The sequence below is a fragment of the Neolamprologus brichardi genome, chromosome 12 (genome assembly GCF_056152115.1).
Source record: "Neolamprologus brichardi isolate AB-2024 chromosome 12, ASM5615211v1, whole genome shotgun sequence".
Taxonomy (NCBI): domain Eukaryota; kingdom Metazoa; phylum Chordata; class Actinopteri; order Cichliformes; family Cichlidae; genus Neolamprologus; species Neolamprologus brichardi.
Window position 1 is genome coordinate 32,051,913 of NC_142115.1, and position 26,587 is coordinate 32,078,499.

Sequence of the window (26,587 nt, forward strand, 5' to 3'; positions counted from 1 at the left end):
GTGAGACACACTGTCTGCACACACTGCAGACTCATTTTGTCACTGTCACTACTTTCCAATATTAAAACTTAGACCGACTATGATGAAGCATTTTGATCAAATTTAGCAGAAAATGGGCAAACCTGCAAAACACACACACCTACACACACAAAACAGGTAAAAACACTAGGCGATCGAATGCCATTTGCCATACAATGGACACTAAATAAAATTAAATATATTATAACTGTGCAGAGCTGATCTACATTTGGCAGCGAGCCCTCATTCGTGAGCCCTAAAGTAGCTGTCCTGCTATTCATCTCCTCCTCGTTCCCAGGAGAAATACTAAACAATGGCCATCTACTCATTAGCAAACATTCTACACAGCCAGCTCACCTCGTGATCAATACATCTAATTCCCTAATGGTCCTGACTGATTTAACCCCAGACATGTTGAGAAAGGGAAGGAGCCAGAAACGGCGTCTGAGAGACCATATTTACCTGATTGTCCTCTGGTTTGTTTTTGTCTTTACTTTCTAGATTGCATTTAAAAGTTTCCTCATAACACTTCATACAGGTATTCTCCTTGAGGGCAGGTGCGGGTGGAGGTGAGCTCTAAGGAGGTCAGAGGTCACAATAAGCTAATAGTAGTGATTTCAAAACTCCTCCGCTCACTTCTTCAGGTAAGGACAGGCCTAATGAAAGTGAAAGGGGCATGTCAACCCCATAAAGAAGTGAAGCTTAGTACTAAAAACTTTTAAAAAGTCACTTCACTTCTTCCAGTTTGTGAATAGTTGACCTAATATATGGCACAAAGTTTTATTCCCATTATTGCAAAGCAGTAAACATCTAATTCTAGTCACGGAGCACCTGCGAGATGCTATACAAAAAACTGCATTAAAAAGAAGGAGTTTGGCATATTTCTGTGAAAAATGTGCAATTAGTTTGGCTGGGAGACAATAATCTTGGCAGGTAATATTTTTTTAATTTATACTCTCTGGGTACTTAAGTCAAAAATCTGAATTCAGGCATTAGTTGCACTTGGTTGCGCACAGACACAAACACATGCACGCACTTACACTATTTCATCCTTAATAGAAGCCTTTTTGTGAATGTAATGATTTTAAGGGAAACCACATTATAAGGCTCTCTCGGATCATCTGTTATGTTCATTCTTTGTCTTTTAACAACACAGAATGACTCATATTTTCAGTTTTCCATTATAAAATGTGTTTGTGTGGGGGGGGGGGAATCTCCAGAGAAAACTCATAAGTACAGCATGACTGACCTTACCTCAACTTCAGTACTTATAATTTTTTACATACAGGAGCTTATTAAAGAAATAAGGAAAGGCCTAAATTAGCTCACTTCATTAAATGTTCTCTCTGAGACTCTAAATATCTCACTGGGTTTTGCACTGGTAACAGTGCAGCGACACGCACGTGCACACACACGTGCACACACACGCATGCAATGTTGCCCGAACCTGTGTCAGTATTATGGCCGAAAAGCTGGCTGTGGTGAAAGCTGGTGCAAGACCACCTAAGGGAAATATTCGGCCTCTAAAAACAATTACAGAGTGAGAAAAATACTGCAGTAGCAAAACCTGAAGGCATCCCTGGTTTAGGCAACCACAGCAGCCACGAGGCAGGGCTGTGGTGCTTCGGTCCGGGCTTCCAAACCACATGTCCAACTTGTCTTGACCTCTTGCTTATTTTGTTTCGCACTTGTCCTCGTCTCAGACACTCATTCAACCATTTACTTGAGCTTTCCTGTCAATCATAACATACTAAATAAAAACTTTCTCCAACCCGTTCCCTTTTTCCCAGAGCTTAAACTTAAGGAACACCGCCCATGTATAATCATTCAGCGCTGGATGGTGTCACATCAGGACTAACTCTGACATGAAAATAAAAACATAGAGACAAGCCTGCATTAGACACCTCTAGATGAGTCTCGCCTACAACTCTACTTGACCTGCTGTTAGTTTGTAATACATGAAGAAAACAGATGCAAGACAGTAAAAGCAAAACACAGTTTAAGTGTTAGGCATTGCTGGACATTATTGGGTGAAATGAAAAATTCAAAAATGAATCCTTAATTTAAAACACATTTTATATTGTACAGACATTTTATTACAATATCTGCTACTTTGACTTTTTACCTATTCACGGTAGATTCGTATAAAAACCCACAGATTTAAAGTTACACAAGGTTAAAGTCAATTTTATACAAAAATCTGAAGGTCTTTATACAATTGTGTTCATAAACCAAGCAGAGCCTCATTTACAGAACATTTTATTCCTAAAAAGTGGACAGTAATGACATCAGGGAATGATGAAAAAGGATCCTCTGTCACGGTTCTGGGTCAGTTTGATCCAGTATTTTGAGTTATGTTTTGGTTTATTTTTGAATGATGGATTGTTCTTTATGTTTCTCTGGTGCTTTGTTGGGTTTTATGATGAATCTGCGTTTCAAGTTACTTTGGTGTGTTTGTTTTCTTATTCTCTTAGTGCTTGTGATGATGATGATGATGATTATGATGATGGTCTATGTTCCAGCTTATTCTGGTTTATTTTTAGTTCTGCCCGTGTTAAGTCTGTGTTTCTTAGTCTGCCTCCTTGTGTCTTATTTCCTGTTTTATTGTGAAAGTCTATGTCTTATGTTAGTGTGTGCAGCTTTGCTCCCCCTGTCTCGTTAGTCCAATTTCTCCCAGCTGTGTCTCCCTCCTGTTGCCCATTCCCTGATTACCACCCTGTGTATATTAGCCCTGTGTTTTCCTGTGCTTAGTGTCGCGTCGTACCCTCAGAATTATGCCTGTGTGGTCAGTTCTCAGTGTCATTGTTCAGTTCATGTTTTCGTTTATCACCAGCAATAAAGCTAAGGTTCTCAGTTTCAATTCAGTCTCAGAGTCTCGCATTTGGATCCTCTTCTCCATCCGCCTGCACACAGAGCCCTGACATCCTCACTGTAAAACCTTTTTAAAAACCATCACAATCTGAATTGGAATACTTTATTAATCCCTGAGAAAATTATGTGGTTTTAGTTGCTCCAAAGCAGTAAGAACAGTAACTGATAAACAGATTTAAATAATACAATACATTAAAAAGTTACAAAATATAAAAATAGCTCTAATATATATATATATATATATATATATATATATTTATATATATATATATATATATATTTATATATATATATATATATATATATATATATATATATATATATTTATATATATATATATATATTAGAGCTGCATATAAAAATAGTTAGATTATAAATATGTAAAATCAAAAACACCTGTGAACCCTGAACTATCCTGTATTTAGTAGATTTATATAAACTGTCAAAAAATCTGGTTGATGCCCTTTAGATTTTTTTTATTAATCACAACCTTACAAACCCAGTGGTTCTACTTTTTGTCACTAACTGAATCCAAATCATTAACTGGGTGGAAGGATGTGGTACTGCATCTTTCTATATAATGGGTACAAAAATAATCTACGCTACAAGGAAAGGGTTTCATTAAAGTTTACAGCTTGTATTTAAGCAGGGACGATGGACATTTATAGCAACTTCAAAAGTAAGTTAAGTCCAAGAAACACTTGTGTCAGACATTATAAACCTTTGACATGCAGACTGTTCACTTTCCTCACAAAACACTGAAGAAGAACGACGAGGACAAGCACACCTGATCGCATTCACTCAAGAGTACGTCAGGGTTTACTAAGGTGATCCGCAACTTCAAAGTGGCATTTAGCGTCATCATAAATCACCGTAAATGAAGGCACTTATCTCAACACTTCATATTTACCTCAACGTTCAGCAATAAAACCTGAACCAAACACACTACTGCTTTGTTTTAATGCTTTTTAAGGTGTGACTGGTTAGCCTTGCCAGATGAGTGTAGTCCTGCTCGTACTGAGACTATTGTTGCATGTTGACCGGCAGCGTTAGTCAGACATTCCCTCAATTGTTTAAACAGATAAAAGAATAACTTACTGTAAGTGAGGTGCAAACACATTGACAGCTCTGTAACAAAATGATCAAAGTATCACAGAGCTTAAGGAAATATTGGCATAAAGATAATGACTCTCATCCTAACACCACCCAGCAGGTATCGTCAGCCACAGCAACAATGTCTAAAACAAACAGAGACTGTACACCACACTCACATAGTCTATATAACTTGAAATAAATCGGCAACATGGGCGATCTTAGCGGGGGCTTATCAACTCTTATTATTCCTAGGATTGGTCATGGAAAAATGTATTTTCAAACTATTCTAGTGAAGGAAACCAAGGGGAAAACTCAAATGCTCCACATCGCCACACTACAGGAACACAGTGGCATAACAAGTTTTTCTTGGTTATATGCTGTTGAAAGATGAGCTTCCAATGTGCACATCAAAGCGACTTTATCTTGGCAAACGCTTGAGGACTTCACCCTGACAGTTTCACTCTGTCAGTCAAATTCAGTCAGCGCGTAGCATCAAGCAAATGCGTGTCAGCTTCAAGGAGCCACACCAAAAGAAAATGTCTCTGCAGTATGGAATGCTTTAGGGAAGGAACCATCACACTGTCAGTGGTCATGTAAACAAGCGTTTCAGAACATCACAACAGAGACGTACAGCAACAGAATCCTTTGTAAAAAAGTTAGGTCTATAATTTTAAACAGATTTTTTTTTCGTGGTTTTTTTGTCATCTTATCAATCACTAATATGACTGCCTGTTTTAACAAGCGAGTAAAGCATATTTTCAAACTGAGCTAATGTTTGATGAATCTGCTGTCAATGCAAGTAACCACAAACTCATTTTTCTTTTACCTCTTACTGTCTCACTTTGAATTAATGGATTTAGCAGTTGGCTTTGTTTTAAATTTAATAAACCTGCTGGTTTGGTCGCAGGTTTTCCTTCCACCTCATTAGAAAATTCCTTCTTCCCAACAGACTGTATATAAAGGATGGATGTAGCTTTTAAGTCTGAAATGTAAAACCAGTTTTGAAGTTCCTTAAAATGCATAAGGAACTTCTCTACTGATATTATTATTTAGGGCAGACTCGTCTTGTCATTGTCGAGTCACTAAAACATGAGCAGGCAGGATGGTTGCTCTGACACATTCACCCCATGGTCAAGATACCAAGACAGCCATGATCAAAATGCTCAGCTTGAGGTGTTACAACGGGAATTTACTACTTTACTTGTGACATCAGTGTGGCCATGTCCATCCTTTATATATCCTTTCTCAGAAAATGACTTCACAAGCTGTTATTATGATCTACAGTATGGCCTCTGTGGAACGCGTGAAAAATTGCATGTAAAAAATGAGTGGCGTCACCTTTAACTTGGCGCCCCGTAGAATGGAGCTTTTTACGTTGAGTTTAACATTATCACAAGTGTGCACATCAACCCAAACCCATCACAGGCAAGCTTTAACCTTAGTCTCTGGGTCAAAAAATGGGTGTGTTGAGGCCTTCTGACGTGCACGTTATCACGTTGTGTATGTTGTTTCAGGAATACTTGTATGGGTTTAGGAAGACACGACAGATACGATCACTTAGTTGGAGGACTTGAGTGGACTTGTTGCTTTCTACAGCTCATTGCTAAAACATAGTCCTCTCGTTACACTAAAAGCCTGGTTAAAATGTATCAGCATGTCATCTGGACTTCAATATATAACGACAGCGAGCATTTACCGATCTGGCAACGAGGAGCGGCTCTACCTTTAGGACATAACTTGCTGCGCAGCTGTCATTGTGTACAGACGTGCACTGACAGCGTGCCTTTTTGAAATGTTTAGACAATTCCACCACATGACGCTGTCATGAGGGATTACTAAGATCAACAAATGCACTGACCTACGCTGTAATCCACACTGTCAGACGATGTGTTCCTGGCCTCGTGTGACCTGCCTGCCTGTGGATGCTCCATCAGGGTGTGTCACCCTCAACAGGGGTGGCATGACCCTAGATGACAGGAAACCCAGCTGCATCACAGACAAACCACTAGCAAGGCTGCGGCAGGTGGCTCAGCGAGTGGCGACCCACTACCAACCACGCGACATCAAACGTAAGCAAAAAAAGCAGACAAAACGAAGGCACAGACAAAACAAAAGTGAGACAAAATGAAAACACAGACCACTGTTGCCCTTCCTCTGGCGCACCACAGTGTTTTTGAGGCTATTGTAGCCAGCCGCAGACTGAGAACACTGACACCGAAAGAACATCGGCATTCTCTCACTTGGCAGCCGAAGCTTTCAAACGCAGAAGATTGAGAACACGCAGCGCCAGAAGGTGAGGCACCACGTGGCGATTGTGGTTGTACAATAGATGAGACAGAGCATTCGTGTCTGAAAGCTGCCTCGTACCCCTGCAGGGAGAAACCGTCTCCACCAAACAAGCATGTTTTCATGACACTGAATGCCTGGCTCGCAGCACACCCCATCTCCTTTTCTTATGTTTCATTGCTCTATCTAACTTTCAACAGCCAGACAAAAAAGGGAGCGATCATGTAAGGCAGCACTTGATATGGGCAAAGCTCTGAGCAGCTGAAAATTGGCCACATGTCACAAGGATGGGTTACATACGCAGTACTAGGATCCCAAACAAAAACAAGGCTCAACCAGCACAAGGTAAATCCATACAGAATAAAAGCTGGCCTAATTTTACAAAAGACAGTGACAAGCTCTCAATGTACACACTGCTCTTACAAACCTTTGTGGTTTGGGAGGAAAAACACACTGTGCTAAATGGACAGTTGTCTGAAATAGGTCAGTCAAAACTCTAATGGGATACAGACAAGCTCCTATATGCATAATATACCGAGGATAACTATGACTATACACACAGGCCGTGCAGCCAACAGGCATTATTAGATGGGTTAATGGGTTCCGGGCCTTTCAAACAGCAGGCTTTAGTCAGGCATGCTACTCAGACAGGATAATGGTGGGATAGCTAGAGGGGCTGGGAGGTTCTTGAGGCCTAGTAGTGCCTAGTAGTACCTACTGCAAGCTTTGCAGTTTTGCACCTGCACTATTTCTACTGTTTTACCTCAAGTTCCAAGACAGGCTGCATTTTCTTCTTCTTTTTTACCTCTTTTTTGTGGTCTTTAGTCTTTATTAATTAGGATTTCCGGACTAGAGCATCAAAGTGAAAACCCACTAACCCATCCATCTATCGGCTATACCTGCTTATGTTTTTGAGGGACATGGAAACACCAGAGCTCAGCTGGTTTTAATCATGAGATAGGGTCAAACATGGGGCTGATGATTTAAAAAAGAGAACCACACTATAGAGAACCTCAGAGAAAGCCCGTGGTGGCAAAAGGAGATCGTGGAAACTCCACACAGAAAGACCACGGATGCACAACAGGTTAGACCAGTGGTTCTTAACCTGGGTTCGATCGAACCCTAGGGGTTCGGTGAATAGGTCTCAGGGGTTCGGCAGAGCCTCCACCCTGACATGCACGGCTCATTTTGTGCACCAATAAAAAACATATCTATGTCTTGAATTTGAAAAAAATCACATTTTATTTTTCACTAAAGAGGGGTTCAGTGAATGTGCATATGAAACTGGTGGGGTTCGGTACCTCCAACAAGGTTAAGAACCACTGGGTTAGACCCTTAATGCTATGAGGTGACAGTGGTAAGCACTGCAGATATAACTAAACACTACACACATTAAATATTAAGGAATGAAAAGGTCTCAGGCAGCCACAGGAGAAGTGCAATAGATAGATAAGGATTTGGAAAAATAATAATAGAAAATAAATAAAGCTAGAGAAGGAATCTCAGGCACGCAGTGATAAAGTAGAGTTTGATTAGATTAAATGGAATGTTATTCATGACTGAAGAGGAAAATGGAATATTTATGTAAGTTAAACAAATCAGTCAAGCTCTGCTTGGTAAAATTTTTTGCCTTTATCTCTCCTTTTGTGCTCACTTATCAGATTCATTTAGTTATTAAAAGAATATTTGTTTCCCAACTTTATTGGCACTTTTATAACAACACATTGTTTGCATTTAATAACATCAGCATGTGCACCAGTTACTTGCCATAAATCACTAGATCTGAATCTCTTCTGCGGGTATTCAGATATTTGGCATCAAAAACAGTGTTAGGCTGATCCATCAGAGTCTGTTTTCAACAGGAGCGATTAAAAAGGTGGAGGGAACAAAAGCACCGGGATTAAAGACAGCCAGCTCTTTCTAGGTATGTGCCAAACTAGTAGAGAAGACACACAGAAGCACTAAATCTCCCTGTGTAAACAGTCCATCACACATATTAATCCCGGAATTACTGGACAGGGAAACTCTCACACCCACATGTGAACAAAACACACAAAAGCATCCACAAACTGGTAGATGCACATAGTCGCTCGCATCAAAGAAGCATGTCAAAACAAGCTGCAAAGCCAAAGGGGGAAACTTATGAAGATAGATATATACAAAAATGCACACACACACAAGTAGGCAGTGACAGCTTGAAGACAGGCCCAGGCATGGCAGGAGGAGGAGTGACGGAAGGCAATTAGAGACATTTTTTAGATGATAATAGCTGTGTACAAGCCACCGCAGTCCATAAAAGCTATTCATAGCAGGCGAGAAGATGAGCATAGCAATGAAAGTGGTTGGACCGTATGCCCAAGTTTGCCCCTGAGGGCATGGAAGGGATGAAGACAGAGAGCGAGATAAAGAAGTGGCAGTCTCTTACTCTGGCATGTAGGGATGTCACAGTATCTCCAGTAGATCCCGTCCTCATGATCTGCAATGTAGCACCATGGCTGAACATCCCCATCAGGATTCCTGCAGAAAATTATAACAATCATTTGTCTGCATTGGATCATTTTAAACAAGAAACAAATAGTGGGGAGAATAGTTGAAGCTCCTCTTGTGATTATAAAATTATAATCTGACAGTATAGCAGCACATAATTTGCAATGTTTCCCTGTTTAACAACCCGCTTCATTTAAAAACTGGTTGGTGTTTGCCCTGCTCTTTGCCAGGCGTTTGTTGTTGTGCACATTTTTTGTTTAAAGTGGAAATAAGGAAATTTTGCACGTACTGAGATATCTATTATTAAAAAATAGATCGATGGGTGAATGCATCAAATTGCTCTCTCTCAGAGTAAAGATTGAGGAGAGCTGAAAAAAAAGGTTAGGGAAAAGCATGGGAAGAAGAAATGATAGTGGGATATCAGATCAAAAAGACTGGCTATCGACTGAATACTCAACTATGTTTCAGAAGGAGATTATCTCAGCTGTGTCAGTCATCCTTAGTAGCACCCTTTGGTGCTTGTTGGTTTCACCCCTTCCCCTGTACTCTGGAGGCTCGACCCTGCATGCCAGTCAAGAGCCAGTCCAAATGGTCTAGTTAGAGGTTGGGGGGAAAGCCTCTTTGTTCTGGGCCAGACAGAGACCTAAAAAAAAAGGACGGCTGATGGGGCCAAGCTTTTGTCTGAGACTATGGCCTCTTTTGATCCTCATCAAGGCCCTTTAAACCCATGAGAATAAACTGATGGGCCCCTCAGTGCTTTTCCTTTTCAGTTTCACTTACAAAAGCGATGAGAAGTGGGATTGAATATATCTAAAAGCCTTGTGCAGGCTTCATATCTCCAGGGTAATCATCCAGCTTTGTAAATCATGACCTTTACAGTAACTTCTAATTTGTCGATAAATAAAGTCAAAGCAGCAAGTGTGCAGCGGAAGCGCAACTTGGTCTGCTTCATCTCTTTAAGCTCCATTTCAAGATTATTCCAAACTGGAAAAATACACTCTCTGCTGACTAAAGAAGCCTTCTAAGATGACATCGCTATTTTTTAGTGCTGACGGTAATTGCCAAAAACCTTTTCTTCATCTCTTTTGACACACCTCATTGTAGCATCTTGACAAAGCCCTGCAGCGCTGCACTATCCCGTTTCACCTTTTGTGCGCACAGTTGTGAAGGGCGTTTCCACGTCTTTTATTCTGCTATCTAACACACTATCCTGAGTTTCCTCCTCTCTTTTCACACTGAGAATGAGGTATTGACAAAGAAGGAGTTGAACTGAAGTTTAAGCTCCTTAAAGCTTTTACTCTGAATTCCTAGCAAACATGGCTTTCTTTATTGCATCCTGTTAGCCATGGGAGTCTTACAGAAAAGGCTCATCTAGTCACGATCATCTCTCTCAACCTAAAATGTTTCCTGTAATGTTCACAGGAAACCAGCCTTGGTTGCCAGTAAATTTGGACTTGATATCATGAGTGCAGATCTGTCTGTCGCTCCACCCAAATTGGAGGCAGACACCTGTTTGTTTACCCCGAGGCTACTGTTAAAATGGTAGAAAAGAGCAAAAAAACTGGGTCCAAGCATAAAACCACTGATACATATACCCTTTCTCCATTTCTTCTTCCTCTTCTTTCCTTTCTGCGCCTGTCAACACATAATAGTCCTATTTGAAATAAGACTCCAAGAACAAACCTAAGATAGTGCTGCCACTTATGTAATTTAGTGCACTTTCTTAATCATCCCTCCAAAAGTCAGGCATGAATTACAGCCATTAGCATTAAAAAAACATCCATCCAGCAGACCACCCAACCCAAATCTGACCTACTGACATCTTTGAACAGTACATGATGTAGTGTGCTCCCCCTCTCTGAGTTTTCACCAAAACCCTGGAGCTCCGATAGCATTTTATCCTTTTTCTAACCCCCACACACACACCTGCACACACCCTTTCAGTAAAAGCATGAGAACATCATCCACGGGGCTAAATGAACAGGCAAGCCCAAAAAGTTGGGAAATATAATCAATCCTGCCTCGAGCTGCCAGCTCGCACACATACAGAGTGTGTGTGAGGGTCAAAATGGAAGGTGGAAAGCAGACAGCTGAGGTAGCATAGGGCAGATCGGCGGAAACCTTAATGCGGAAATCCATTTTACGTATATATATATATACTGCATAAAGTGTGTCTGTCTGTGTGTGTGTGTTTGAGGTTGCATTCACCTCTGTGTGCGTCACAGATTGCCTGCTTGGCTCTGAGTAGATGAGCTTGTTGAAACACTCCCATACCCAGAGGTAGATCACAGAAGATGTTTGGACATTTAATTGGCACAATTACGCTGATTGACTCATTTTGCTCAGAGTGAGCCACACACTTTGGTACTGAGCCAATTATAGCCACACTGCATTTTGCCTCAAAGGCTCCAAAGCTGCGCATTTGAAGGAAAGAGGGGCTTACAGTCGAAGATTGAGAAAAAACAGCTGTTGTTAGCTGGCTGCTGTTCAAAAGGTTTCCTTTACGTTAATCCCAAAATGTATGATGCCTGGCACGGAAACTGCACGTAACTACGACTATGTTTTCAAATTCCAGAAATCTGGAAATGAAACGTCCTAACATTTTTTCATGAGATAAACTCGAGATTCTACAGTGACTTTTGTTTAAACAACTGAAGATATGGAAAAAAAAAACTTGAAAGAGTCACATTCATCATTTTTGCCGAATTGGAGAGTGGAGAAATGCTGATTGCAAAGTGGTGGCGAGAGGCTTGTCTGGATAGGGATTTGAGGTCAACAGCAGATCAGAGTCTGGCAATTTACTGCCTGAGAGAAGACTCTTTAATTGACTTGGATGATTTAGCATGCAAACTGCTGCCCGCTGCTGTGCTCCATGAATGCACGTATTGAAGAAGAGGGCTTGTCAGTTGTAGGCTGATATGTATAGTCTACTGTCTATTGTTGCTCTCTCATGGTCTACTTGTGCTAAATGTGAAGTTGTGATCTTCCCGTGTCCTGTCTTGCTGGTAAACCAGCCTCAAACTTTTTTACCTTACTTTTATTGATACCTTATATGTCAATAATCTTGGTTTAAACGTGCCTGGAAAATATCAGTTTCTGAGATTTGAGCCTCCACCAGGATATGTTTAAGGGAAATGAAATGATTTCACAGCACTCACAGCAGCAACAGAAACTATATACTGATCAGCCACAACATTGAAACCTCCTGCCTATAATGCGTAGGTGATGTGAGCCCACAAAAACAGCTTGGTCTGATTGGATCATGGACACAAGATCGCCTTTGGGTGTCTGGCAACAGGATGTTGGCACGCGATCTTTTGGGTGCTGTGGGTTGCAGGGTGGGGCCTCTGTGGCTCTGGCTTGTTATGGCACATCCTGCGGATGCTCAATCGGAGTGTGATCCGGGGATTCTGGAGGCCGAGCCATGTTCCTCGAGCCATTCTGGAGCATTGTCCCAGTGCGTAGCGAGAGGGGGTGGGGTACGTGTGAAAGTATCATCCACATGACTGCCTGGACTTGAGGTTTCCCAGCAGATAATTTGCATTGCGACCACATGATCAGTGTTATTCACTTCATCTGTCATTGGTTTTAATGTTGTGGCTGACTGGTGTATGCTTTGAGATAAACAGTCCTCACTGCTTTGGGTAATCAGCAGATCAGTTTTTGTCTAAACAATTTCTTCAGCACAAAACATACCCAAATGAAAGCTGTTGACAGTGAGGCCCGAGGAAACAGGACACTGCTGCTGATTAACACACTGTTAACTTTTTTGTACACCACAAACCAAGTTGAAGAAAAAACTTTAAAACCACCTAGCTCCAAAAGTGATTTTTCAAAATAACTCAGATTGACCAATCTACTATTTGTATTCGCTCAAATGCAAAAGATGAACACCGGCATCAGCAAAGATCAGTCAGTCAATATCAGTCTGTATAAGGCAGAAGTTAATTGCTTCAAGAATGACAACGTGCTGTGATCTGCAATGCAAAGGGCAGCAAAAAAAATATAGAGTATGGTTTAAAAAAACAAAGTATCACAATATTAATACACTTATTTAAAGATTATTTAACCCGGACATGGGACCACACACCAAAGTAGTCTGAACAGAACAAATTACGTCTTGGAGACACAGATAAAATGATAAAATGTGCATTATAATATAATACTATACAATCAGGAGCTCATTATTGTTCCCCAAACATATCCAGCAGCGGTGTGCATCGCTGAATGGAGGCAGGAATCTCTTAACATCTCAAAACGAAGACGAAAGAAACCAAACCATCTGTAAACCGAACACAAAAACCTGCTCAAATAAGGAGAACATTTTAGTACAGGATGTTTGTTCTTCTATGCTTCTGATATTACTATAATGTTGATGGGAGATGCTTTACTGCAACACTGTACATCTTCTCGTGGGACACTTCTATTAACTTCCTCAATTTAACAAAGCAGCACCTTGGGATCACAATAAAGTAATACCACCAGTGGACAACTTGGCTGCAGTTTGTCTGACCTCAAATTTGCACCTGACTTCATGGAGATTCAATTACAATCAACTTGGGGAACACTTTTCACTCTGGCATTTCCATTATCTCATCTATGTAAGGGAAAAGCATTAGAAGCCATACTGAACACTCATAAATCCTACCGTACACACACACCTGCATATATATAGCCATCAAATGGATGGCAAAGCTATTCAACCACCCACTGAACCTTCAAGCAATTCACACCCTCATACTAATGCAGTCCAATAGCAGCCCTTAAGGAACAGTGGATTAGAACGAACAAATGAAATATAAATCAGGATTTCTATTTCTGTGACGCTCTTCTTATGAATGTCACAAAGTATTACCAAAATGTCAAAGAAGTGCTTACGGTCTGAAAAAAAAAGTGTCTTTTTTTTAAGCGTAAAACTGCATAATTATTAGAACGCAACATCCGAGCTCGACACCAAGAGTTAGAATTAACATCTATTTCATAACAAGAAATCAGCTCAAAATCCAACCAGGCTGATAATTAGCGATGTGATATTCACTGCCTTGCTAAGACTCAGCTCAGAAATGAGAGCTCTTGTCCTTTTCCTGAGGCTTTGTGCTCCTTTCTTTGCAGGGGAATAATGTGACATTTCCCCTCTGCCCAGTTTCCCCCTGTTTTCACTCGGATATTTTATAGCGGGCTATAAAAATGAAATGTGGGGGCTGTTAGAGTTCTTTCTTCAGCACCACTCTGGTGCCCTCTCCAATAAATCACCAGCAGAAAAAACGCCAATGATGGGACTAAAAGTCAGTTTGTAATCCTCTACTTCTCTGCTTCTCAAAACTTGATATTTGCTTGGAGCTGTGTGTTAAAATTAAGATGTGTGATGATTCCTGGATTCACACTTTCCACCCTGGGCACTGGCTTCAATTCTCACCTCTTAACACTACAATTGGCCTAACAGTCAGACATGCCAACATTTCCCTGGCTCCCCTCATTTTACTCCGTTTTCTTGCTGGTACTTCTCCTTTTGTCCAAGGATTACCACCTCTTTGTTTTCAAGGCAGAACCGTCGACAAAAATCTAAACCTTAGAGGAGAGACAAACATGGGTAGGTCAGGGAGATGAGAAAGCATCTGAAGGTTAAAGAGGGTTAAAGAAACACTGGAAACAATTTGAATTGCAAGATGCACCACATGCAAATAAGGAGATTTACAATTCAAATTGGGCAAGAATGTCCAAGACACTTTCCCACATGGCTGGAAAAATCCATCTCGTGAGCCAGCTTTCTGTGATCAAACAAATCAAGCATTACACATTTTTATGCAGTGGGATAACTCCCTCTTCTGCGGGTATGTTCATAACATTTGCAGTCAACAACATGCGCAGACATTCACAAATGCTTGACCTTGTACAGACAAAAATGCCATCCCTCATCTTTCCACAATGAACAGGCCACTTTGCTTCCCATAGCAATGCTGATGGGTGACTCCTTACAAGGAGGGTCTCTGAAAACAGTTGTTGCTGCAGCCCTAAGTGAGAGAAATCCCTCTGTCGTGAGTGAAGCAAAGCTACGTGCTATCAATGAGTTGGAAAATCTGCTTACTGCTTCAGGGGCCAAGAAAACAGCCAAATCCCAAGAATGAAGATGTCCAGTTTGAATGGTGTGTTGGACATAATACGCTTCTAATACGCAGGAAAGCTTTTCTCCATCCTCTGCATGTATCCTGCTCATAAATCTTCCGAATTCCCATCCAGCTGAAGTAAAAACAAATCTGTCCAGTGCCACTTGAAAGCATTGTTCCGTTATGAGTTTACAACCATGACATAGAGAGGCTTTCAGAGGCTTCGGGCCCGGGAGGAGGAGGAGGAAGGGGTGTTCTGTTTCTTATGGCCGGGCGATCCGGGCCAAGCCACTGTTCTGGACGTCTCTGCGAATTTGAACTGACTCACGAATGAGCGTGGCTGCCTGAAAATACACACGTTTGACAGTTGTGCATGCAATGCTGACAGTTGTACTTGGCGTGTGACTGACGGAGAGAAAGGGCTCACTAGACACCCAAAGCCACTGTGTCCCTTCACATTCCAGGGATGAGGAATGGAGATTTGCTTACACAAACTCTTCAGGCGTATTTGCGTCCTTGCGGTGACAGGGCTAAACGTTCTCCTCCGGTACTACATATAAAATATTCAGAGGCAAATGTCTTAGCTGGTCCCTGGTGTTTAAACCCTTTGCAAGACAACAACAACATGACTCTAAATTATTCACAGAAAGTCAAGTGCTTTGTCCACGAAGTTCAAAGCTCCGTCAAACAGCAGTATTGAAAGGAAACTTTTTAAGGCGCTGCTAATCAATAACAAATGATCATCATCATAAACAAAAACAAGATAAGTGCTTATATAATTGGCAGGCTTAGACTGTGAGCCACAGCTTAGGACTTTGTGGTAAATCTGATGGATCTGCAACACAAAAGAAGATTGCTTTACAACAAACAGCATGAGGGAAAAATTTGTTATTCTTCCAGGCAACCGCCAGAAAAGCTTGCTCGAAAGGCTGTGTGTGGAAACGAGTGAAGCTTGCAGAGAAATGCCTAAATGAACTTTTACCCTTAGCTCTACATCTAGACGCTGAAATCTTTGTCAACAAAAGATCAGAAACTGCATTTGTGAAATCAGGCCTTATTTATTAATCTCTTAAATGAATTTACGGATGCACAGGTCACTTTGAGGTGAGTGTGACCTCCGAGGGAAGCGAGTCCATCCTGGATTTAGAGTAACAAAGGTATAAAAAGAAAAAAGGGTTGAACAGAAACAGTTTTGGAGCAGTGGTTCCCGGCTAGGAAATTACTGGTCACGAGCTTCGGTTTTGTAAGGATGAAACAAACAGAATACAACGTGTTCATTAGTGGTTTTTGCTACCTTTGCTCAGAGGCAGGCCACTTGTTTCCACCTGTTACCAGTCTTTGTGTTAAGCCCAGTTAGCAAGCTGACAGCTGCTGGCGGCAGCTTCATATTTTGTGATGAAAACAACAATGCCACTCTCTTCTAACTAAATACTTCTATTGAAAATGCGAAATCTGAGAGCTTGCGAGCAAAGAGATAAGAAAGAAGACAAATTTGACTGTGCACATCCCTTTCCTTCAGGCTTTTTACTCACATTTGTATCTTGTGATGTACTGGAGTTGAAGTTCTTAATTCTATGCATTAACAGATCGCAGTTTTATTTCAGCTGTGTGGATGGTGGCAAACATCTCATTAATCTTGTAAAAATGTACTTTTTCTTGTTATCCACAGTGTGAATTAGCATTTGCTCAGTGCTCTGTTGAGCTGAACACAGATACTGTTCTGGATTGCGTCACGAACGAAGCTTTTATGTTGTGAAACTGTGCGCATGTATAGCAGATGACTAACTTACTGTAAAAGCTATATAAACTTCAGATTTGAGGTAAAGTCGACCAACTTTTGAGGAATTCTTCGTTGGGTCTTATTGGTGATTCTGCAGTTTTTATGTCCCAGTGACCACTGAAATTAAAGTTATGGCTCCATGGTTCTGTGGAAAGTAAAATATTCACCTGCAGTAGTTATGGCTGCCCAGACCGCCTTCTCCATTCGGGTATTTGAGGGTGTTGTAAGGGTGCTGGAAGGTCTCATTCCAGAAAAGGCAAGGTTTACCCCCATGCAGGCTGGTCTGGTTCTGGAAGCCCCTGTAGTCTTCTCCGTTGGCAGTGTAACACTCTGTAAAAAGAGAGAGAGAGAGAACGTGAACTCAGATTATAAAGCAGCCTCTAATGTTTGCAGTAAGGAATTAGCCATGTATTAAACTGAAAATCAAACACTTGGAGAAAGCTTTTAAACAGGCGCGTAAAACTCAGCCACACATGTGTCCTGCTTTATTGAGAATCTGGACTGCGAAATTTACTCGTGCAATTAAATTTTTTAATGTCTTTGGAATGATTATAGACGAAACGTTTGGAATAATTATATTCTTTGCCCAGGCTCCATACATTTTCAACTCTGGCCAAAAAAATGTTAAAGCAAGATCAATGACAACATTGTTTCAATTAATGCAAACACACGAGCATAAAGAAAAGAAAAGACCCTGCAGATATGTAGCAAAAGCAAATATGGATTGAATTTTCAGGAAGTGTATAACAACCATCTGGCTGAGAGCAAGAAAAAAAAGAGAAAGCCGGGTTCCCAAGGCAAACAATGGCTGGTTCAGAGCTTTTCTTCCCTGAAAAGGGAATTCAAATAAACAACGGCTGATGGAACGATGATGAGCTATCACCGCTCATCACAGTGAGCCTCGGGGGGGGATCCTGTCAAGAGAGCTTTAACAGCTACAACGGAATTCCTCTTTTGATTGCATTACAATGGAAAATATTAATTTATTGTGTGACTGTTTTGATTACAGATGACGTAAATGCTCGTAACTTGAACGGCTGATAGATCAGGAAACCCGTTTTCTTTAATAACTGGGGATCAAAACGGGCATTTTTGTGTAAACAGAAGGTGCAAAAGATGCTGCAAGAGCAACAAGTTGACATTTCCACAAAGAAGAAGAGCACACATAAATATCACAACAGTTTTACTTCTTGCCTGTCAGTCAAACATTAATGAGGAGCAAACAATCCTTTGTTGTTTGGCTCGTCTCCATGGGGTCTTGTTGCTATGTATGTGGTTCGCCAATGACCGGCCACTTTTATCAAGCTAAGCTGTCTGGGCTGAGTATGACCTAATGCACTGCAATATGACAGTCATTATACCCCTTGGTGAGCCAGCTGTGCTCCAAGGCTCTTTCATATTCTCTTTTCAATCCAAAGTTTCCCAACTTCCTCTCTGGTGTGTTGTCATCTGTTCTGCTCTCTCGCTATCGTCTACTCGCTTCTTCTCCGCCGTTGCTTTTCTGTCGTTCTCTTTCAACCGACACAGATAAGCATTTCTTTGGGGATGCTTTACCCTCACAGACTTTAAACGTTACTTCTGCGGTCAGTTGCCAGGTTCGTTCTTTGCTGGTTCTCTGAGCTAGTCGCACAGATAAGGAGAGCTGAGCAGCACTGATAAAAAGTTCTTTTCTGTGATAGATCAATGAACTTCCAAGTTAACCCTCTGCGTGTTATCGGTACACGTGAAGCGGCAAATAAATGTACGATTAAGTTACTTACACTAAAACTAAGTGTTGTTAAAGTTTCATATCTTTTATGATTAGCTTCCCATACTCTGCAGCGTGCTTGTGCGATATTTACAGCAGTTAGTTTGCACGCAAACATGCATTCCAGCTTCTTGCATCCACCACAAAGTAGTGCTAACACTTAATTTAGAGTAAATCAGCGTCCCCCGACTGCTCTCAGTGCGTCAGCCAAAGTTGATTTTAATTAAAGTTGTTTCGGCTGTGTTGTTCAGTCAAGCTTATCAGCTATTCATCGTCTGGCTGACAGCGGTTCAACAGCAGCAAGGAGCTGCAGGGTGTCAGGTTCCTGCAATTATGATGCCACTCTATTGTCTGTAAATGGCTCCCTTCTCTCTTAGCAAATTAATACTGTCTTGGCATGCAAGGATATCAACCAGCAGATCGTAAATCCACCTGAGAGCGGCTGAGGCAGAACACGACTCCATAAAATTGGAAAAACAGCTTAATGGTGTTTCAGTGGGGGTCATGCACTTGCCAACCTTACATAGGGGAGCTATGAGATGAGTGGAGGAAACAAGTTATCATCAGGCTGACATCCAGAGGACGGGGCATGTTAAATAATGCTCACTGCCTCGAAAGATGCACCTGCAAACAGATGCAGAGTTTATAGGGGAAGGGGGGGGGGGGGGGGGGGGGGGGTCTTTTTATCAGGATTAATGCTGGCTGCTCTGCTTCAACACTTATCTTGATAATTATTCTTAATGCAACGTATCCTCATTTGGTAAAATGGGACTCATATGATGATTTTATGTTGTATTTACAATTTTTTGGATGTTGGCAGTCATGGCAACAAAAAGACAGGGAAACACTGCTTCTGAGACTTTGGCAGCAGGACGAGTACAATTATGAGTCACTGCTCCCCAAAAGCAATCATGGCTGTTACTCCACAAGTCAAAGAGGATAACATCAGGAGGGACAGGGCAACTGACTGCATCCCAAATGAGCTCACGTCCTTCAAATATCTTCTCCTCAAACAGAGTGAGCATTAAAGTGACCGAACTTGGCTGCATGCAGAGCTGCTCAATGCACTGTATCAAAAAGAAAGAGCCAAATGACTTTGCAAATGTCTTCCATCTCTCTCTCTTCTCCTCCTTCAGGAAACTTTCCTCTTGAGTTTCAGGATGAAGCATTGCTTGTCTGCACATGGTCCGCTTGGAATGGGTTGCCGCTGGCAAACATCCCGCACCGCTGTGGCCAAGTTAGCTTTCCAGGATGAGAGGGTAAATATGGCAGCGTTTTGCCACTGTTACAGAGATGGGGTGGGAGGGTAGGGGGGTTGATCCATGTGGTTTCGAGGCATCATTTGCTTGTGGTGGGAATGGGAAGTAACAGATCTGCAAGGACTCTGAGATAAGTGAGGCCATCGTAAAGATGAATGGCCCATTTAAAAGCCCTGCGGATGCCCACACATCTATCACACTAAAAAGAAAAGGCCAATTTTGCATTGGAACGGCGTAGGTATGGACCCTTTATCCTTGTCCTCCAGAAAAGGAAGAGCTCATCCACTGATTGGCTCTTCGCCACTTCAGGCCCACTCCCCTCCAAACACACCCAGCCCTTTTCCTCACACCCTCTTACTTGTCACCAAGCAACTGTTGCGCTCTCGTCACAAGGCCCCGGGCTTTCTTGTGGTTTCATCATAGACTGTGATGGGAAACAGAACCACCACCGCATAAAAGCGAGAGAAAATGGGGGAAAAAACTCCAATAAAATACACGCAGATCTACAAATAGAAAAAGTCCGGGAAAGAGAAGAGGAGGACTCGCCCTTGACCAAGCCCTGTGCTCACAAAATACAGCACCACCCCTGCAACGCGAGGCAAAAAAAAAAGACACAAACTGGAGAAAATCACTGAGAGAGAGAGAACTAATCGCCCTGTTATTATATTTGCTGGGATTTGAGGCTAATGCTTTCCACATTGCAACTCGAAATCCACTTGATGCTCCAAAAAAGATGGGTGAGAAAAGCGACAAAAACAGCATGGGGCTGTGGTCGTGTGATCTCAAGAACACAAACAAACAAATAGTTTCTCTGAAACATGTTGCCCGGTCACACGAGAGCACTTATTTGTTGTGTTTGCTAGGAGGGATGAAAAGCAGCGATAATTACAGACAACTGCTTCCTCACAGAGGGTTGACATAAAGAGCTTCCTTCCATCTTTATTACATGCTTTGGACTCAGGGGACAGCAAAACAGGCTTACTGCGTGAGCAACATTTCCCCTATAACAACATTACACAAAATGAGTTTATGATAGAAGTAAGCATGTACAGTATTACGGACTAAAACCAATTTGTTCAGGCACTAACAAAGCTCAAAAAAACTGGAGGCAGCCCGCAGAATGTGCGCAATGTTTCAAAGTCTACAAACAAAGACGACAGAAATGACACATGATTAATACAGTGCGTTGCACTGGTTGCCATTAATGTTGGCCAAACTGGGCCAGATGTATGGGGTTACAGGGTTCTTTTCAGAGGCGACGCAGCTGGTGGTAACACAAGTGTGGTTCCCCTTTTGTACAACAGCATCCTCAATCCACATGTAAATTTCAGAAGATCACAGAAAGGCAAATTGACTCACAGACAGTCGCACGTTACGTACGGCTGCTTTAATGAAGTTAGAAGATGCTTCGGAGAAGTCAGTGACTTCTAAGAGGAGGCAGCTCAGCGGTTAATGGACCACACCTCACCTCCTTGCTTGAGAGGTTTTTCTTTTAAAAGCACCCTCATGCAGGGGTCAATGCAAGTGCAAAGAAAAAAGCAAAGCGATGAGAACAGATGCCTCTAAGTAGGTAAATCTGCAGACAATGACTTCTAAATTGTATTTACAGTCCCCCTTTTCATTCCTTGCTTTTGTCATAGGTTGTAGCCTCAGATAACCAGGTCATAAACCAAAAGCTCATTCACTCCTAAAATAGCCTCCACCGCCACTTTTCCTGCAAAAAAAAAAAAAAACGCCACTGCACCACCCCCCGTGTTCACTACCACAGTAGCCGCAGCTCCACAGGACTCCCTGCCAAAGTTTCTGGGTAGCACCTATAAAACGCGGCCCCATCTCATTTTTGTGCAGCCCCTATTATTTAGTTCTGTAATGGAAAGAGTGTAATCTGCTGGTGGGTTGGGTGTTCTGCCAAAATCCCCTTTGTTTGAAGTAGCTTGAGGCAAAAAAAAAGCAAAGCATACAAGTATTTTTTTTTTTTTTTATCACAGTCTACTCAGTGCCCCCCTAACTTAGTGTTGTCTAAAGTAATTTTGAAAAAAATCAATCAACATACTTAGTGAAGAAGATAATGCATCCGTCTTTTCGGGGTTTCCTGTAGAGGCCAAAATAATATCTGATAAAAATACAGCACAGATTGACGAGGTTAGCTTTGGCTCTGGAAATGAACAAGGATGGAACTATGTGGGACGATTTTGAGTTTCACTTGGCAGACGTTCAGGGAGTGACGGATGGGCTGCAAACTCTGTCAGTGACGTAAAGGACATTTGGAGTCTCGCTGAAACCCTCGAGGGAAGTTGCTAGCAAAATACTGAGATCAGGGGCCTGTCAACTAGGCTGACATGAGGGTGGATAGGGTGTTTTATTCAATTACCTCCCCCAGGGACTTCCTTACCATTTCCTCTAATCACAGTCAACATGTGCCAAAAGAAAAAAAAAGAGTCAGTATTTCTAAACATTAAAAACGTACTTACTCTAACACTGCCTTTGATTCTTACTTTGATTGACACTTTGTCTTTAGTTTAGTTCCCTTTCCATACAATGAGAAAACAGAGGTTACAGGGTTAAACAAACAGAAGGCGAAATCTCCTGCATACTCAACACATGCCACTGAACCTGCTCTAAACCAGCTCCAGACATCACAGTAAACATGACTTCTGCAGTCAGAAGAAAGCAGGCACTTTAAGTGAGGACATAGAGGAAGCAGAGATAGAGATGTTGAGCTTTCCAAGGTGCACAATTAGGCCATCTGGGATCGATCCATCTTAAATGAAACGAAACTGCAAATTAGAACAGAGCACCGAGGCAGCAGGAAGGGTTGTGAAAGACAGAGCGATGGCAAGGGAAGCAAAATTAAGCAGAAAAGAAAGAAGAGAGAAAAACAGACAGGCAAAAACAGAGTAAATCAGGGCGGGACAAAGACCGCTTTTATGATACCACAGATAGTTAACCCAGGCTCTAATTTTCTTCTTCTTCTCCACTGCACCAGTGAAGTGAACACTTGGTTTATTTTGCACTTCCCTGTGTTATAGACAGGGCTGACAAAGCCCAGGCTTGTAAAATTAACAGCAAACACACAGCCCAGTGCCAGGGGTCTGAGTTTCAAGGTACAAATCTCATTCGAGCTCTGTGGTGCAGCTGCGTGCTGGGGCCCTTTACCAGCAAACAAACAACTGATGCAGGGCTTAAGGGAGAGAAAATATGTCCCTCTAATGCGTGCCTTCGATGAAGAAAAACACACGGCCCATATGGGCTCCTCGTTGCAGGCAGCCTTTGATAACTAGAGGATCTACGGCTCGTGATTCAAGTCATGATGGCTCACTGTTGCTAATGGCCATGTTTGACTCACATGGGGGTATTTTAAGCTCCCTCTCTTCTTTTTGTTTTGCCTGTAAATGGATGGTAAAATGATCTCCCAGTCAACTTGTACTGTCAGATGCTCAGATAAACATATGCAGTGACAAAACATGCATTAATCTGATCTCCTACCCACATCATTCCAGTCCCCCCTCCCCCCCGATACCCCTACTTTCCCCCCACATGCACTTACAGTAAGAATGAAAGGGAGCAATTTTCATCAGTCGAGCAGCCGCAGTATTTTAAGATGGATCCGATGTGGAGGGAAGGAAGGACGAACACACACTTGCACACACACATGCACACAGGCTCCTTTGTTCCTTCAGTGGTAGGGCCAGTGTCATTGTGGCGATGCCATTCTCACCCACTCATCGCTGTACTGTAGATATCGCCCACTGAGGGTTTTCGTGTGTGTGTGTGAGCTAACATGTTTGCATGTTTGAGTGCACGTCTGTCAATTCCCTAACGCCTCTGCTCACAATAGACCGATCTTTCAAAGGCAGTAATCAGTTTGCAGTAACACTGAGTAAGCTTTGCGGCCAGCGGGGCTTCAGCTCGTTAAAGAGACAGTTTACCTCGAATTCAAGTCCTCTGGCCTTAGTGCTGACCATCTACTGCTATGGCACTTGATTAGTTGTGCTTAAATAAAAAGAGCATAATCTCTTTCCAGAAATTATGACGCAGTTACACAAAAGCCGCAAACCATGAAATCCTTATATATATCCTAAATAATTAGGCCCTATCTTATCTTAATGGATTCATAGTGCCATATCACTCCAACAGAGCACTTTGCTATCAGACTGTGGGGTTACTTGTGGTTCCTAGAGAATTTAAAAGTAGAATGGGAGGCAGACTCTTCAACTTTCAGGTCCCTCTTCTGCACAGAACCAGTTTTCAATTTGAGATTCTGGAGACACTTTACTCTACTTCTAGATCTACGTCTAGATCACGTGACCCTGAATCCTCCCTTAGTTACGTTGCTTCCCATGATGCACCATGATACACCACTTTAATCATTAGTTATTATTATATAACTAATGGCTTTCTTCCACCGTGTCTTTCTGCCTGTTAATATAGAGTTTTTCCTTCCCAACGTTACCAAGTGCCTGCTCTTAGGGGGTCTTGCGATTGTTGGGATTTTCTCTCCATTATTGTAGGGTCTTTACCTTACAATATAAAGCACCTGTCTTCCTTCTCTCACCCCAACCGGTCGCAGCAGATGGCCCCGCCCCTCCCTGAGCCTGGTTCTGCTGGAGGTTTCTTCCAGTTAAAAGGGAGTTTTTCCTTCCCACTGTCGCCAAAGTGCTTGCTCATAAGGGGTTATATTATTGTTGGGTTTTTCTCTGTATCTATGAAGCGCCCTGAGGCGACTTTTGTTGTGATTTGGCGCTATATAAATAAAATTGAATTCAATTAAATTGAATTGAACCTTAGGGTGACTAAATTTGGATTTAAACTAATTGAACTGAACTGCTAATCTGATCTAATCTGGGGTATCGTTCACCTACACATGGCAGACTAAGGCATCCCCCTTGGTTAAGATGTATTGTTGGCTGATTCCATGCTTCTTTTATCTGGATAATATAGACAAGAGAAAGAAAACAGTTCCTGTAGAAATTTTCTCAAAACAAGGTTTGTGGATTTCTTTAAATAACTGGGGCGTGATTTGTGCAAAGAGATACTGCCGCTGAATTTTTTTATAGGTATTTTTTTAGCTCCAAAAAGCAAGCACCATCTGTTTTTATATTTTATTCAACCGAAAGCAGAGACCTCTACATATATATAACATATAATTATAACTTTAAAACACCAAAACAATCTAGTTTAATAAAGAGCACAAAGAGACAGAGTAATATATAAGTATGATGTGGGGATACCTTTTGCACTGTAAGGCATGCCACCTTAAGGTAACGTGACAGCCAGATGACTACACCTGAAAGAAAGGTGAACCATAAAGGAATATGGGAAGGGTTGCCTCTAAACACACCTGTTTTTGATCGTCCTGTTTGTGCTCAGGTTACCTGGTATCTGAGGAATGTAAATTATATGTGGTTGTTGTTTGAGCTGAGGTTCTGTCAGAGCTGTTGCAGGGATTTGTGTGCAGCCATTAGTGATCCCCTAACACACACACTCTCAGAGGTCCTGTGTGATTACAGGGTCCAGAGAAGACGAGGTCTGACTCGGATAAATAAATGTCTCAGATTCAGGGAGAGGGATCAATGTGACAGGGCCTGCTAATGCAAAAAACCCAAAAACACCAAATGGAAAAAAATAACTGCGAAACCAGATCAAAAACACAGCCCATTTTCCTGTTTATCCTTAACAGACATCATTATTAAAACAGAATGTTTATTCTCTCGTTGAGTGAATCGGGACATAAAGCAAGAGGAAGCTGGATCCCCTTATGTTTTGAAGAACTTTTTTAGGACAGTATCCAGCTTTCTTCTGGCAGAACACTTACTTGTTTCTGCTTTGAAGAGAGTTTATAGATTTCTGCTCTACTGTTTTGATTGGTCATTTCCTGTTGTGGAACATTTTTGTTGCCAGCAGTCATACATGACACTAAAATTTAATTTGGGGACTGCAGAAATCAATGCCAGTAAGTAGGGAGGGATATTTCATATCTGTTTCAGATAGAGCTAAGAGACCAGAGTAGCAAAACAGGTGGTTATTGTCTCTACTTTTTCCAGTAGTTTTATATTATTATATAGTATTATTACATAATATCTGAAACAAGCCTTTTCTTCTTGCCAATAAAAGACTTTATAAGCTAAGGACATTTGTCACATCTGAATATCTGGGTCATTTACTCAATGTTTACTGTGCTTTGTTTCTTTTATTTATTTTCTATATAATTATTCTTAAAGTAACAGATTAGTCAGAAAAATCTCTAAATTCCAAGAAAGATTTGCTAACTCAAAGTCCTGCTTTGATATGAAACAAAAAAAAAACCTCCTGAAAAGAAAATAGTTCTCATATTGAAGGAGCTGCCATTATAGACACAATGTTTTTGTTTTAAAGCTTACCCAAATGGATAATGAGCTGTCGAAATGCTTCATTTTATTGCTCTGAAAAGTAGAAAACAAAATATGTTGTCTGCCACTTAGTGTAGATATTCGGTAAGTGTGGCCTCCAGAAATGGAACAACATGGTTACTGGAAATTGGGCTTAAGTTAATCTAGCGTTTGAGTGAAGCTTAGGACCACATGTTGTCATTATATGTAGCTAAAACAGACAAAAAACAGGATTTTGTTCGTGCTTTGGAAACTGCGGACAACAAGAAGCTCACTCGAGGATGCCAGCGTGGACAAAATGGACATAATCTATACTGAACACTGAGGTTTGGGCAACTTTTACTTCTTGTTTACACTGGTGGATTAACAGACTCCATGTGTGGAGCGCAAACATGCGCCCATCTGTATTCAATGAATCTCCAACATGCTCATTTGCAGAGTGGTAAACACATATGAAAAAAGGCCTCTGCGTGTTTGTTTTTTCTATCTTTCCAAACTACAGATGGAGGAACTGGACGTGTCCTTCAACATTCTTCGTCACGTTTAGATTTTTTTACACTTTAAATGTGTTT

General features: G+C 41.5%; 1 protein-coding gene across 2 annotated transcripts in view; it reads right to left on the minus strand.

Annotated features, from left to right (window-relative positions):
- Positions 1–26,587, minus strand: part of kremen1 (kringle containing transmembrane protein 1) — a 70,630-nt gene that overhangs the window by 28,972 nt on the left and 15,071 nt on the right. For both annotated transcript variants that reach the window (XM_087849350.1, XM_087849349.1), the window contains exons 2-3: positions 16,809–16,971; positions 8,696–8,787 (exon numbers count right to left, since the gene is read on the minus strand). In XM_087849350.1, coding sequence (XP_087705476.1) covers positions 8,696–8,787; positions 16,809–16,971 — 255 coding nt within the window. The remainder of the gene's footprint in view (positions 1–8,695; positions 8,788–16,808; positions 16,972–26,587) is intronic.